We start from the raw sequence: 15114 nt of genomic DNA, 5'->3' as shown, positions 1-15114 counted from the left end.
TATTGCTGTCCCTATTGTGAAGAAAAGTCAAGTCTCAAGGAAGTTAATGAACTTGTCTAAGGTCATGCAACTATTAAGTAGCAGAATCAGGTTTGTCTCTGTTTTAAGTCGGAGACCCACGTTTATATTATTGGAGATATACAATTCATAAAAATTATACAGTAAATTATAACTACACTTGGAGTAAGACACTGTTCCAAATTTATTTTCTCCAAATTAACATTAATAGAGGTTTCTACTGGGCTTAGGCTTAAAAATCTTCTGTAAAATTTTTAAATGATACTATAGTTTTATTTTCAATATGTAAGCTGGTAAAAAAAACTTTCATTTTATTATATTATACTTTGTTTTTCTAATGGCTCAATTAGTCATGGAAGGAACTTTATTTTGCATGTTGAGTTACTTGATTTGAAGATTCCAATAAATCTTAGAATAATACATAATTTTTATCTGAATATTAGATATAGGTTTGTTTTAAATTTGCCCGTTTTAATGTTTCTCTCGAAATATTAACTATGTTTTTCTGTTCATTTTAAGGCATTCCTTGGAGGCCTAAATTGGGCATTTATAGGTGTAGATGAAGCACATCGATTAAAGAATGATGATTCTCTTCTGTATAAAACTTTAATAGATTTTAAGTCCAATCACCGTCTCCTTATCACTGGAACTCCTCTGCAAAACTCCCTCAAAGAGCTCTGGTCTTTGCTACATTTCATTATGCCAGAAAAGTAAGATAAATTGAGATACACAATGTTACTGTTAGTTTTGTATGCTAAGTTTAGCAGGAAAATAATTAGTGTAGGTAATAAGGTCAGAAGGAGGTTTTATTGTCCCAAACATTGGACCAGGGATTATTAAGAAGAATAGAAATGGAAATGGGATGGAATGTTTCATGTTTGAAATAATACTTTAATTTTCCAATTTTGTAAATAAGCTTGAGCCTCATATAATAAATTACAACAGTTGATTTTGCCTGGGTTCAAAATATACCTTGCTTAAAAAATGGAAATAGTATCATTCTTAGTACTTAACAGTAGCAGTAACAACAGTAACAAGGTGCTCTTAGAAAATTCCATTTTCTAAATGAGGGAAACCAGAATAAGTAAGGGTAAACAACTCGTCCAAGTTCACATACATATTTTCTTTGAATAGATTCAGAACTTTCTTTGAGAAATATTTTACTGATAATTACTCCCGTATTTGAAAATATTTCATCTTTATTTAACTCAAGGAAAGTCAAAAATTATTTATAAAACAACTCCTTATATTTTACCTCTATATAGATATACAATAGATTTCTTGGAAAGATAGTTATTAGAAGTGATTAATTTTAGCTAATTTTTTTTTTCTAAAAATCTGTACTTTGTTTACATCTGACTATCCTGAAAAATCTCAAATGCAATTTGACTTCTTTTAGTGATTCTTCCATTTGCTTAAATTTTTAAGGTTTTCTTCCTGGGAAGATTTTGAAGAAGAACACGGCAAAGGCAGAGAATATGGTTATGCAAGCCTCCACAAGGAGCTTGAGCCATTTCTGTTACGCAGGGTTAAGAAAGATGTGGAAAAATCTCTTCCTGCCAAGGTTGAGCAGATTTTAAGAATGGAAATGAGTGCTTTACAGAAACAATACTACAAGTAAGCTGTAAACAGAGCACATGTTCTGAACATTTAATTGTATATAATCCCTGTCCTTGTCTCATCCAGGTGCCCTCCAGCCCCATTTGGGTCTTAGAGCAGTAACAATTCTTGAATTTTAGAATGGGTTTATTCATTGGAATATTGATTGAGGCAGAGATTTAATGGCATGTCCAAGATCATGGGTGACATAAGACTAAATAATTCATCTTATAACACATCATTAATTGTTTTTCTCTATTTCGTACTGTTACATTATGGAGGGTTTCTTTTTAAGTGTTAGGATTGCCATGATACCAAGGCATTATTATGTAATTATGATGATTATATAATTGACAGAAGTAGAAGCCAGAAAAACAAACTTAGAACAAAATTTTAGGCCTCCCCTGCTTTTCGAAGAATGTTAATAATCATATTTTGTATAAATTATGTATGTTGGATCTATATAGTAACACTTCAAAGAATCAAAAAGAAATGTGTCCTAATATCTGTTTAAACATTTAATTGCATAAAATCCACTGCTACATGCATTTGAATTCTCACAAACATATTTTATGACAAATCTGTGTCATCCACTTAAAAAATACATTTATTATATAAATGTCACATTTTTATTATGGAAAATTTCAAACATACGCAGAATAGGGTAATATATTAAACTCCATCACTCAGCTTGGTTTTCAGCTCATAGCCAGTCTTATTTTATCTCTAGCCACCCCCACTTCCCCTATTTTCTGTCATTTTGAGGCAAATCAGATGTAATTGTTTCAAGTCCCTTCGAAGACTAACTTTGTAAAAAGGAAGAAAATAAAAGATATTAGTCAAGTTAGATCATGGTGAGAGGAAATGTTATGTATAATTTGCAGTAATAAAGTAATCACTTACCATTTTTCTCTAAGTCGCATGTGTATTGTGTAACTGTAATTTAGAGAAGGCAGTGGGGCTAAACCAGATATCCTCATGACGTATTAGGTACCCAGTGTAATTTGTAGGAAGGTTAAGATAGATAATACAGTTGACCATTTTAAAAATAAATTTTGGGGGTAAGGGATTAATATACTATATTCACTATGTTATGTTAAGCCTTTACTTTGTGTAGTTAATGGTTCGGATAACAAATTATGTGTTCTCATGAGTCTTATGAATGAGGTTCAGTAGTCTTGTGAACAGAGTTTGGTCCATTGTATATGCAGTTGAACTTCTTAATGGTGCAGTTTTGCTTTGGTACTTAATTGATTTTTTATGGTTTTAGAATTCATCCTGATAATTGTTCTGCTACATCATTTTCATAATCATTTTTCTAAACAGATGGATATTAACTAGGAATTACAAAGCCCTCAGCAAAGGTTCCAAGGGCAGTACCTCAGGCTTTTTGAATATTATGATGGAGCTAAAGAAATGTTGTAACCATTGCTACCTCATTAAACCACCAGATAATAATGAATTCTATAATAAACAGGAGGCCTTACAAGTAAGAATTTTAAAATTTTATAACTTTGTGGTAAAGCAAAATTCTAGAAAGGTTTATTTCAGTTTTAACTGAAAATGGCACAGTGCTTTAATATATTGGCTAGAAGTTCTCTTTGGTTAATGGTATATTTAAATAATGGTGCTGCTTATTTTTTAGTCTTTATAAAAAGATTTTAAAATTATAATTTATCCATTTAATCATTTTGATCATTTTTCTAAAAACAGATCTCTCTAACCGTGGGCTGTCGCACTTTATCCAGCAAAAACCGCTTAGTGTATTTTTCATTGTGGAAAAAATTCACTAATAGTGATTGTGCTGAATTCGTGACATGGCAAATGGTAGTCTTAAGAAGGGCATCTGGACCTTAGATCTTACCTTTCCTATCACTTCCGGAAGACAAATGAAGAGTGTGAAGAAGGCACAATTGTCATCCAGCCATAGTAGTGCTTTGAAGTGCTATCAGTGACTTATATATATAAATTAGAATACATTTTCGCACTCTTTCAAGACCTTTGATTACTTAGTTGTTGCTTCTTTCAGTGTATTGTTTTTCAGCTAAGATTTTTGGAGAAATGGTGTAATAACTGGCAAATAGAGTGAAACACTGCTTTTGTTTTTTTGCCTCCAGAAAATACAGCAAAAACCTAGGTGCTAAATGGCAAGGAAGATTTAGCTTAAGTCATAGAGCAAATTGATAAAGCTTCTAGAAAATTTCAAAAACTGAAATAAACTATTTCCAACATTATGAAAATTTTAAATCTCAATTTAAAATAATTAAAGAAACAGGTGTGGGGCATTTATTTAATTTGATATAGTTCTTTTAACGCGTCATAACAGTTGTAATTTATTGTTTCCTTATAGCACTTAATCCGTAGTAGCGGAAAATTAATTCTTCTTGACAAACTGTTAATTCGCCTAAGAGAGCGAGGCAATAGAGTTCTTATTTTTTCTCAAATGGTGCGGATGTTAGATATACTTGCAGAATATTTGAAGTATCGTCAATTCCCCTTTCAAGTAAGCATTTCATTTTGCCTTTTTGGTTGATTTAAATTTCATCTAATTCCTGGGCGTGTTCTACAAAATTACCTTTGAAATTCTTTTGTAAATGAAGAATAGATTTTATATAAATCATACTCTGTTTAAGAAAATAGATCTGTTAAAAAAATTTTTGTCATTCTTTTTTTTTTTCTTCTTGACCTTATAGCAAAGCAGTCTTTCTTTTAAGTTTGTATTCCTCTCCTGTGTTCAAATTCTAAGGGGCAGCCTTATGTATTAGGCTTTAGTCTTAGGAAGGATAAGAGAGAGCAGTTCTTGTGAATGTTGCCAGGACTGTTGCAGATTCTGAAGATTATGAGCTCATAGTTATTCTAATGCATAGTTTGCTGAGTAAAACTTACATGACTTTAGAAAATATACCAAAGACCAAAATGGGCTTATATTCCGTCTATTCAATATTTATTTTGAAATTCATTCAATATAATTACAGCTAATATGAATGAGTGTTTAATATTAGAGTCAGTCTTAGCACTTTACTTTAGTCCTTAGAGCAATTTTATGAACAGTACCTGGAACATAGCGAACACATAGCATATACAGCTAATAAATGATGTATATTTAGTACAGGCAGTAAAATAGAAGTAGAATTATAATGATGAACCTCAATACACATAATCCCTGCTCTATTGGAGCTTACAATCTGGTGTGGGAGATAGCCATTAAGTAGGTAATTACAAATGTAATGTTACAACTCTGGTAAGTGCTATGAAGAGCAGGTGTTGGGTGATATAAACTTGATTGAGATACATGTAGTCATTTAGGGGAAAAAGTAGAAAGAATGAAAGGTTTTACTAATTGTAATTTTTAGTGAAAAAGAAACATAATACTTTAAAAACTTTTTTGATGTTGGACATTCTTGTTTAGGTAATATTTAGTAAACACTCAATATGTCAGACACTGTGCTAAGTGTTTTACTATGTTCTCTAAATGAATCCTCTGTATGAAGGAAATACACTACTTCCTATGTCCATTTAATGAGAAGGAAACTTACAAGGAGAAAAAGGCAAATTACTTGCCCAAGGCACCCATGAATACTCAGTATACTCAAATGTGGGCTATTCATCTAGAGCCATGGTGCCCCAAATCAGTGATTCTCATACTTTAAAACAGAGGGCTTTTGTTGGATCCCTCTCTCACAGTTTTTGATTCAGTAGGTCTGAAATGGGTCTCAGTAATTTGCATTTCTAAGTTCTCAGGCGACGTCAGTGTGTTGGTCCATAACCACACTGGACTGTTTTTTAAACTGTGGGCTGTAACCCATTAATGGATCTGGGAATCAGTTTAATGGGTTGTACCAACTTTTTTTTTTTTTAATCATAAAATAGTGAGGGTATATCACAGTACATTGTGTCATGAAACTTGCTTTGGGCATATAGCTGTATACTTCATTCACATGTAAAATGTATTCTTACGGTGGGTCTCAGGTAAAATGACAGCCAGTGCTATTATTTACTCTTAGCGAAAGTAGTTCCAGTGGTTAAGAGCACAGATTCTGGAGACAGAATTCCTGGGTGTTGCTTTCCTACCTATAAGTACCTTCTAATGTTAGCAAAAGCGATGCTGCATTTTCATACTTAATTTCATAATTGATTTTAATTCCTTTTTAAAGTTTTGATTCTGTTACAATGCAGTATTTTAATGTTTTATTCCAGAGATTAGATGGATCAATAAAAGGAGAGCTGAGGAAACAAGCTCTAGATCATTTTAATGCTGAAGGATCAGAGGTATGAATGCTTTCAAAATTGTAAATAAATTGTTTTAGTCATTATTTTAGTCATACATAACTTGTAGTTTTTTATTGGTGGTAGCCAGTTTCGATTTGCAAGTAAGCTTTTTAAATCAGTATTCTATGTTAAATCTGAGAAATTTTACCCTTTCGTATCAATACTATTACAATATAGGACAGTTAGATTTGCTTCAAAATAAATTAGCCCACTTTGATTTAGAATTCTTTTTGAATTGTTTATTATTCCCATATATATATTTGTATTTTGGAGTCTTGTTGATTGGTTTTGCTAGATGTTTATATATTTTATTAGTAATTTTTAAAACTACCTTTCAGTTTTATTGGTAAAATACTTATTAAATTCAGAAATTCAATTGTAAAATTCTCACATTGATTATTCACAGTCCCAGTTTAGAAAAATTTAAAATTGTGCCTATTTGTAATTCCTTACAGGATTTCTGCTTTTTGCTTTCCACAAGAGCTGGAGGTTTAGGAATTAACTTAGCTTCAGCTGACACTGTTGTTATATTTGATTCTGATTGGAATCCACAAAATGATCTTCAGGCACAGGCTAGAGCTCATCGAATTGGGCAAAAGAAACAGGTATTTTTTTATTCTCCTTATTTTACTCTTCTATTTTTATTTTTTTAAAGTTTTTTAAAAATAAATTTATTTTATTTATTTACTTTTGGCTGTGTTGGGTCTTCGTTGCTGCACACAGGCTTTCTCTAGTTGTGGCAAGCGGGGGCTACACTTCATTGCGGTGCGCGGGCTTCTCATTGCGGTGGCTTCTCTTGCTGCGGAGCACAGGCTCTAGGCACACGGGCTTCAGTAGTTGTGGCTCGCAGGCTCTAGAGCACAGGCTCGGTAGTTGTGATGCACGGTCTTAGTTGCTCCGTGGCATGTGGGATCTTCCCGGACCAGCGATTGAACCCGTTTCCCCTGCGGTGGCAGGTGGATTCTAGCACCATCAGGGAAGCCCTATTTTCCTCTTTATGATCAGTGTTTAGAAGTGATTTTGGTTTACCCTTCTGGTAAGATTGTTGGAACAGTCATATTGCTATTGAACAGATAGGGTACTGAGGAACTCAAATTTACCAGAATCACCTGGAAATTCTGACAGAACTGAGAAAACTATGCCTAAATAAGATCATGCACTCTCTTTTGATCATAATTCAGTTTACAGCTATAGAATACAATGTTCTTCATTCAGTATATAAACTTTAAAATGTCTTCATATACTTATTTTAACTATTGAAAGAGTTTTGCTTAGTACCTTGCTTCCTTTTTGTTAGGCTGTGTTTTATCCATGTGCTCACAAGATTATCCATGTGCTCACAAGATTCTCCATGCAAAAAAGCCATTCTGATAAGTTTTGTACAACTGTCTGGCACAGTTGTAATAGCCCTTGAGAAAAACCATCTGTCATCCTTTTGATGTCTTGGTCCTTGTACTTTTAATTCATTTACCTCCATCTACAATAGTGTTCTCAGACTTCTTCAAAGTAGGAGATATGAGCAAGTAGCACAAAAAGGCACGTTTTATTTACTTTTAAACATTCATATTTTCTACTGAAAAATAAATCCATAATATAAAAGGAAAAAACTGTTTTACTCATATAATTCTTATAAGAGAGAGGGAAACTTGAAGTAGGGATAACAACATGCCAAGACAAATTGTAGACTGTCAAAGATGAGAAAGTGAGGAAATAGGGTATTCTCACAGGTGAGCTAGGCCTAATGTATATGTGAAAAGACAGCATATTCCTGTATTATGAATGAGATGGAGAAAAGTGATTAATTGCACTGAACAGATACCTCCTATATTGAAATCCTCAACACATGGCTAGACTAAACATTCCACTTATACTACTTAAAGACCTTGGCTACCACATTTTCTAATACAGGATAGAAAATAGAGGATACATATTAGGAAAAGAACCAGTAAGACAAGATACTATAGAAAGCTGTGTGGTAGAACTCTGGGATGAATACCTAAATAAGATCACAAAATAATGCAATACAGATTTCTTAACCATTGTGTTAACAAAAATTTTTAAACATAGGTATATATATGAAATATATTTTTATTATTAATGAGATAAATTCTTTACTATTTCATTATTGGTGACATATAAGATTCCTGTGCTTCATGTACTTGCTATTTTAGTAGTAGTTGGTTCTAAATCTGATCAAAGGAGTCTAAGATCTCCTTTTAAATATTTGCATGCAGCAACTACAAACTGAGTAGTTGTAGGTTACTAATACAGATGAGTTTTATTGGTGACCCAATACTATAAATATTTAGAAATAACTTTTGATAAAAATGCAAATAATACAATATACAGTTATCTACTGATTTATACAGTAGTGCCAATCCTGAAAAAATTAGTGTGTATTGTAACTTTGTAAAAACGCTTCATGTTTATATTAAAATAGTTATAATTTAGATTCATGATAATTTAGAACGGTTTTTAAAAATCATTTGGAAGACTCAAAAGGCACAGGATAATTTTTCATTGAGCTAAAATGTCCAGTTTAATGAAGAATGCCTGGTATCCCAGGTCCCTGTGCTCTAAATGCTGGTAAGCGCACCTAATCACTGAAAACTAAAAATGTTTCCATAAATTTTCAAAATATCCCTATATGGTGGTATTGTTTGATATAGAACCACTGACTTTGAGAAGTAGGGCAGAATTACTACACATCAATTTTTGTCTCTTTTGGAAAACAACTTCTTTTTTTTTAATGGCAGGGCTTAATCATTAACTTGGCAAGTGATTTGTGGAATTTTGGATTATTGGAATGATGAAACATTAATCAGAATTAAGGGAACTGGTATAAGGTTGTCATAAGTTTATTACCATTCCCCCTCCTTCCCAGCTAAAAGATAATTTAAAAATTACTGTCATTCCTTTAAAAAAAGAAAATGAAGCAAATAAAGTCTATTAACCAAAATGTAAGAAGGAAGGACATACTCTCAGTCTTTAAACTGAAGAAACTTAGTTTTATATTTTTTAATTTTCATATTGCTTTTGACCAGTGAAAATTTCATGTCAGATGAACATCAGCCTGTGTACCAATATTTGGGCATTTAACATTAGCAAAACGAGTTCTTTTTACTGCACTTTAAGTTTCATCGTGTGTATCTTTACAGGTGAACATTTATCGTCTAGTTACAAAGGGATCAGTTGAAGAGGATATTCTTGAAAGGGCCAAAAAGAAGATGGTTTTAGATCATCTTGTGATTCAAAGAATGGACACAACTGGGAAGACAGTATTACACACGGGTTCTGCTCCCTCAAGGTAGTTACTTTACTTAAAAAAAAAGTCCTTTTAGAATCATACTATACTCATTTTTCTGAAATGTTACATAGTGTAAACAGGTCATTGAAGTACTATATTTAGTGTTATTTTTTTAAAGCACTGAGCTAATTTCTAGTCAATGGCATACATTCAGTACATGGTTTCACCACTCTAGTTTTGTAATCTTGGGGGAAAACCCTAAGCTTTAAGTTCTTTAGTTTTAAAATAAGTATACTAGTAATGCTTCACTTATCTATGTCATATTAACTGTTGTAAAGGTGACTATGTCAATAACTCATAGAAGTGCTATGTAAATATTAAATTTGTGACTGTTAGTGTTAAGTATTTTTGTTTGTCCTGATTTTAGTTCTACTCCTTTCAATAAAGAAGAGTTATCAGCCATTTTAAAGTTTGGTGCTGAGGAACTTTTTAAGGAGCCCGAGGGAGAAGAACAAGAGCCCCAGGTAAAACAAACAAAAACAAACTTGTCTCAAAGTGTGTCATTTTTTAAGCTATAAATGTAAAGTATATTTATTTTAAAACATAAAGCATATTTAAAATAAAGATTTCTTTCTTATTTTAGGAAATGGATATAGATGAAATCTTGAAGAGGGCTGAAACTCATGAAAATGAACCAGGACCTTTAACTGTAGGAGATGAATTACTTTCTCAGTTCAAGGTAGTTTTCTTTTTTAATTTTTCTTTATAATTATATAAATTGATAAGGGATGATATTTTTTTGTCATTTAGTGTTTTATTCATCTTTTCTTTCTTTAAGCAGGATCAGCATGATAATCTAAAAAATGTTAAAAACATCTTTGTCTTAAAATTTGCTATGGTGTATAAAAATTTTTCTTTCTTATTCTGACAAACCAGTAGTGACCTGATTTGAAAGGGACCAAATCATTTATGAACAGTTACGTTTTCATGACTGAAGACTTTAGCTAATCTTTATTGGAGCAATTTTTGACATCAGATTAGTTTAAGCATTATCACAACTAAGAAAACTCAAGTTTTCAAGTTTGACTCAAATCAGTCAGACAAAGTAAGCAAAGTAAGCAGTAACACTGACAAATACCCCTGGTTAGGTGAGGGCTAAAAGGTTGCAAGGAGTCCTAAAGTCAACCAGCCTCATAAAGTGTGTGCCAGTTGTTTAGCATAAAGAAGCAGCTTCCTCTATATCCTAGCCATTTCCTACAACCTGAGGTTTTTAAGGGTCAATTAATGTCATTCATTCATTTCACACATATTTATTGTGCACCTGCAATGTGCCACACACAGACACAGCAGTGAATAGAAACTTTTGCAATTTTAATGGATCACCCTGCCTGCAATGCAGAGGATCATTCTGGCTGCGGTGCAGAGGATTTACTGTAGTGGGCAAGAATTGAAGCAGGAAGAAAAGTTAGAAGACTATTTCAGTAATCCTGGTGAGAGGTAAAGTTTTCTGGAACCGGCACTCACTCTGGGTATTGTCTAATGAGCTTTTGTTTTTTTAAACACTGTTATAGTATTTGCTTTTAATTTGACTAATTGGCAATTTGAAAAAGTCACTGATAACGTTAACTTGAATAAATACAGATTATGTTTATACCAGTGAGTTGCTACTCATACACAGCTGGCTTTAAGGCTGTCATCAACATTTAGATAGCATACATGAGAGAATAAGCACTGTATTTTCAGCCCCATTCCTTGTATAGCATGAGCATAGTTTTCTTGTCTTTTCAGTTATCTGTAAGCTTTAATGTACTAGTATTGGCAGTTAGCTTTAATGAGTGCTTTCTGTGTACCAGACTCTGCACAGTTCTTTAGATGCATTATCTTACTTAATCCTCACAAAAGTTAGTGAGCTCTTACTAGCCCCCTATTTTGAGAGTTGAATAAACTAGGGCTTAGGGAACCTAAATAAATTTATCTGTGGTCTCAGAGCTCCTTGTGTCTTGTCGTTAGCTCTTTAGGTACTTCGTTTATGATCATAAAAATAAGAATTTCGGGTTGTTCTATAGCACTTTGTAGTTAATGGACTGGTGTGGTAATTTCTGCAGAAGGTGATTTAGCATATTATTCTGTAAATTACTTTGTTGTTACTCTGTTAACTTCCTCTAATTCTGTTATTAGTAATAGTTTTGTTGATAAGCAAGGCAAAAGAGAATCATTCCTGGAAGAGAAATCTTAGAAGTCATTTGGTTTGATCTACTTTGACCTCATGAAGAAATAAACTTAGCAGTCATATTTGGTTTAACCCATAGTCATATTCATTACCCTGAGGCTATTTAAGTTATATTATCTTATTCTGGTGTACCTCTTCCTTCCCGCTAAAAAAGAAAAATATAATTTATTGATGAGTTCTTCTTTAATCTTATTCTGCTAAAATTCTGGAATTTATCAGGTTGCCAACTTTTCAAATATGGATGAGGATGACATTGAGTTGGAACCTGAAAGAAATTCAAAGAATTGGGAAGAAATCATTCCTGAAGATCAAAGAAGACGATTAGAAGAGGAAGAAAGACAAAAGGAACTTGAAGAAATTTATATGCTCCCCAGAATGAGAAACTGTGCAAAACAGGTGACTTTTTAATTTAAAAGATATTTCTGTATTGTAAGAGTATTTACATCTGGACTGTCTTTTTTTGTTTAGAGAAATATTGATTCTTAGCTTTTTTTTTTTTTTCCTAGTAATGATTTCATCTGATTTAATAATGCCTGTCTCATAAAGTGAGTTGGAAAGTGTTCCCTCCTCTTCTATTTTTGGGAAGAGTTTGTGCAGGATAGGTTATTATTTTCTCGTTAAGTGTTAGGCAGCGTTAGGGAAACAGTCTAGGCCTTTAAGTGTCTAAAGGTGTAAGCTTGGATCATTAAATCAAGACTTTCCTTTTCTAATATTAGCATTTAATGCTGCAAGTTTCCCACTAAGCACTGCCTTTTCTGAATCTCCTAAATTCTGATTTTTGTTGTGTTCTCATTTTCATTTATTTCAAAATATTTTCCTATATCTTCTGTGACTTCCTGTGTGACCCATAGGGTTTTTTTAGAAGTGTGTTGTTTAATTTTCAAATATTTGGGAGATTTGTCAAGTATCTGCTATTGATTTCTAGTTTAATTCTTTTATGGTCAGAGAGCATACCTTGTGTGATTTGAATTTTTAGAAATTTGTTGGTGTTTATTTTATGGCCTAAATGAACAAAATGGTAGATTTTTAAATAATGGTAGCAGCGCCATGCCAAGCTATATTGGGTCCTGTGGCAAAAGGAAAAACTTTAATGTTAGAACTCTTTGCGTTAACTTGTTTTTAGACTACTGTTGCATTACAAGATTGTTTGTCCTGATTACTGAATTTTTTGGTATCCCCTTAAATTTTGAGTCTGAGGGAAATGAGGAACCCACCCTACCCTAATCCTTGCCCTGCTAGTTTTTTGTTTTCTTTTCCTACAACCATATTAGGTCTTCTTCTGTGTCCTCGGTTCAGTAGGTGAGAAGGGTCTGGCCAGGCTTTCTGCCTGTCCCCTCAAAGGTGACTACTCTCTTTCTCTAGGCCTTAACCGTGAAGGAAAGTTTCTGTAATCTCCAGCCCTGTTTCCAGTCTGTCTCATGAGCAGCTGGTGGAGGTTTGTGGAGAAGCACCTGAGAGTGGGTACAGGTTCTCCCTGTGTCTTTGGTTCCCAGGGATCCTCTGCTCTCATGGTAGCTCACACTCAGTCTTTAGCAAATGTTAGCTGACTTTCCTCTTTCCTGCTTGAATGGTACTTGATGTCTGCCATTCATGCTCTTCACAAGTGAGCCAGTGTCCAAGTTCCATCTCTTCTTATAATCTGCTTTATTTCCTTATATTTTAGACTACTAGATTGCCTTGTGATTTTGATGTATGTAATAAAAGTTATGATTTTGTAGATTACATTTGTTGTTCGGGCAGGAGCAGCCTACCGACTTTTACATCCCAGGCAGAAATGGAGGCCAGTAATTTGTGTTTGGCCTGAGAGTAATTGTTTGTGTAGTTTCTTGTTTGTGTTTATTTCTGCAAACCCCTTAGTGGTTTCTTTTTATAGTGCAAGGGAAGCACAGCATTATATTAGATCTAGTGAAAGGATGGGAGAAGGTTAGAACAAATAAGAACTAAATACCATCATTGACTTTCAATTAGCTTTCAGCATATTAGGGATTCAGAATATGTACTGAGGCTTTGGAAGAACTCCAAAGACTTGCAGGAAGAATGTCTGTCCACTCAGAGATATCATAGTAATAATATTATTATAGTATATAGTATACATAATTCTAGTATTTTTTTAATACATATCATTTGCCAGGTTTAATTGGAGTCATTAATTTGGGACTTGCTTTCTTCCTTTTGACAGTGTATAATGAATGTTAGTCATTCTACAAAATTTTTAATGGCTTCTCAGCTTTCTGTTGTGTAGATTATTTGTCTGATCTTTTTTTTGATGAACATTTAGATTGTTTGCAATTTTTTTTTATATGGTAAAAATGACTTGGCCAGTGTTCCTTTACATTTCTGATATCAAGAAAAATGCCTAGTAGGGATGTTGCTGGGTCAGCAGAATGATAAATTTTAAGACGTTTGATACAATATTGCCAAACTGCCCTCTGTCCCAGTTTAAATACACACCAGAGGTGTTTGACTGTTATTCTATACCAGTACCAGTATTGGCTATTATTGCTTAGTTAGTATTGGTCAAGTTGATGGATTAAAGAAAGAATTACATTTCATTGTAACTTTAATTCACATTTTAAGAAATATACCAATGAGGTTGTATAATTCTGTGTTTATGTTATTTGATTAATTGCTTTTTAATAACCTTTCATATATTTTTACAAAAGGACAATGGATATTTTCCTGCTGATTTATGAGAATGTTTTAAGTGTTAAGGCTCTTAATAACTCTTTGTCATTAATGTGCTATATTTTTTCTGTTTTGTTTGCTTTTTAATTTTGTTTATAGAATATTTTTGATACATATTTGTTAATTTTGTCAATCTTTTATAATGTTTTCTTTGCCCTTAACATAGAAGCCTGCTTTACCTAAACTTGGGCAAAATTTTATTTTCAAATTCCAGATTAGTTTCAATGGAAGTGAAGGGAGGCGCAGTAGAAGTAGGAGATACTCTGGATCTGATAGTGATTCAGTCTCAGAACGGAAAAGGCCAAAGAAACGTGGAAGACCACGAACTATCCCTCGGGAAAATATTAAAGGATTTAGTGATGCAGAAATTCGGCGGTAAGATGACATAAGACCATTTTTACTTCAACTTGCTTTTAGTAGGGGGTGAAATTAAAACAAATTCCATAAATTTTAAAGATTAAGATGAAAGTTTTAGAGGAGGCAAATATATGATAATTGTGTAGGGATTGGGTGGTTCTGCTTTTGGTTGTTCTTTATAACTATGGGTAAAAAATGAGTTTGGCATTAATCTTTGCTGTGTTATTTATTGGTACTCTATTTAGACTGCTAAATTATTTTGGTTTTATTAATGTGGTTCAGAATAATAGCCCTTTTGAATAATGAATGTATATTTCAGTACATTAGATTATTTATTAAAAATTCTGACTGTATTTATGACTCCCAACATTACTCTTTACATGGGAGTAATTTAGTTCCATATTTTTCTAGTTTTTTACACGGAGGTGATTGGTTTTTTGAAACTCACCATGTTAAAAGTGTTTCTGATATGTTCAAATAGGAGTTGAGGTAAGATTGGCCAGGCAGGATAAATTGTAGTTTTCTTTCAAAATATGTTTGTTCATATATACAGATTTATTTAAGGGGAATGGGATAGCAGCTTACTTTGTTTATGTAATATTTTTGCATATGAAATTTGTGAAAGGTTGTTCGTTGTTGTATTTTGAGAGTTTGTTGTTTCTTTCAAGCCGTTGTAACTCTTTTCTTTTAAATCATAGACCTGACTGAT

The 15114-nt window shown here is 32.9% G+C and overlaps 1 protein-coding gene across 11 annotated transcripts in view; it reads left to right on the top strand.

The window, feature by feature from the left end:
* CHD1 (chromodomain helicase DNA binding protein 1) overlaps window positions 1-15114 on the top strand; it is an 88614-nt gene that overhangs the window by 36428 nt on the left and 37072 nt on the right. For 10 of the 11 annotated variants that reach the window (XR_002647177.2, XM_089909147.1, XM_089909146.1 and 7 more), the window contains exons 14-24: window positions 538-728; window positions 1447-1635; window positions 2944-3106; window positions 3968-4120; window positions 5815-5886; window positions 6342-6491; window positions 9045-9193; window positions 9561-9657; window positions 9777-9872; window positions 11583-11759; window positions 14263-14423. Coding sequence is in view for 10 of the 11 variants with exons in the window: in XM_089909147.1 (XP_089765273.1) it covers window positions 538-728; window positions 1447-1635; window positions 2944-3106; window positions 3968-4120; window positions 5815-5886; window positions 6342-6491; window positions 9045-9193; window positions 9561-9657; window positions 9777-9872; window positions 11583-11759; window positions 14263-14423 (1598 nt within the window). In the remaining variant the exon portion in view is untranslated. The remainder of the gene's footprint in view (window positions 1-537; window positions 729-1446; window positions 1636-2943; window positions 3107-3967; window positions 4121-5814; window positions 5887-6341; window positions 6492-9044; window positions 9194-9560; window positions 9658-9776; window positions 9873-11582; window positions 11760-14262; window positions 14424-15114) is intronic. The other variant, XM_089909145.1, reaches the window with a different exon arrangement.

The sequence above is a fragment of the Delphinapterus leucas genome, chromosome 3 (assembly GCF_059928025.1).
Source record: "Delphinapterus leucas isolate spDelLeu-1000000601 "Yukka" chromosome 3, BTC_Dleu_Yukka2, whole genome shotgun sequence".
Taxonomy (NCBI): domain Eukaryota; kingdom Metazoa; phylum Chordata; class Mammalia; order Artiodactyla; family Monodontidae; genus Delphinapterus; species Delphinapterus leucas.
Note: the sequence above shows the minus strand (reverse complement) of the source record. Positions and strands in the feature narration are given on the sequence as shown.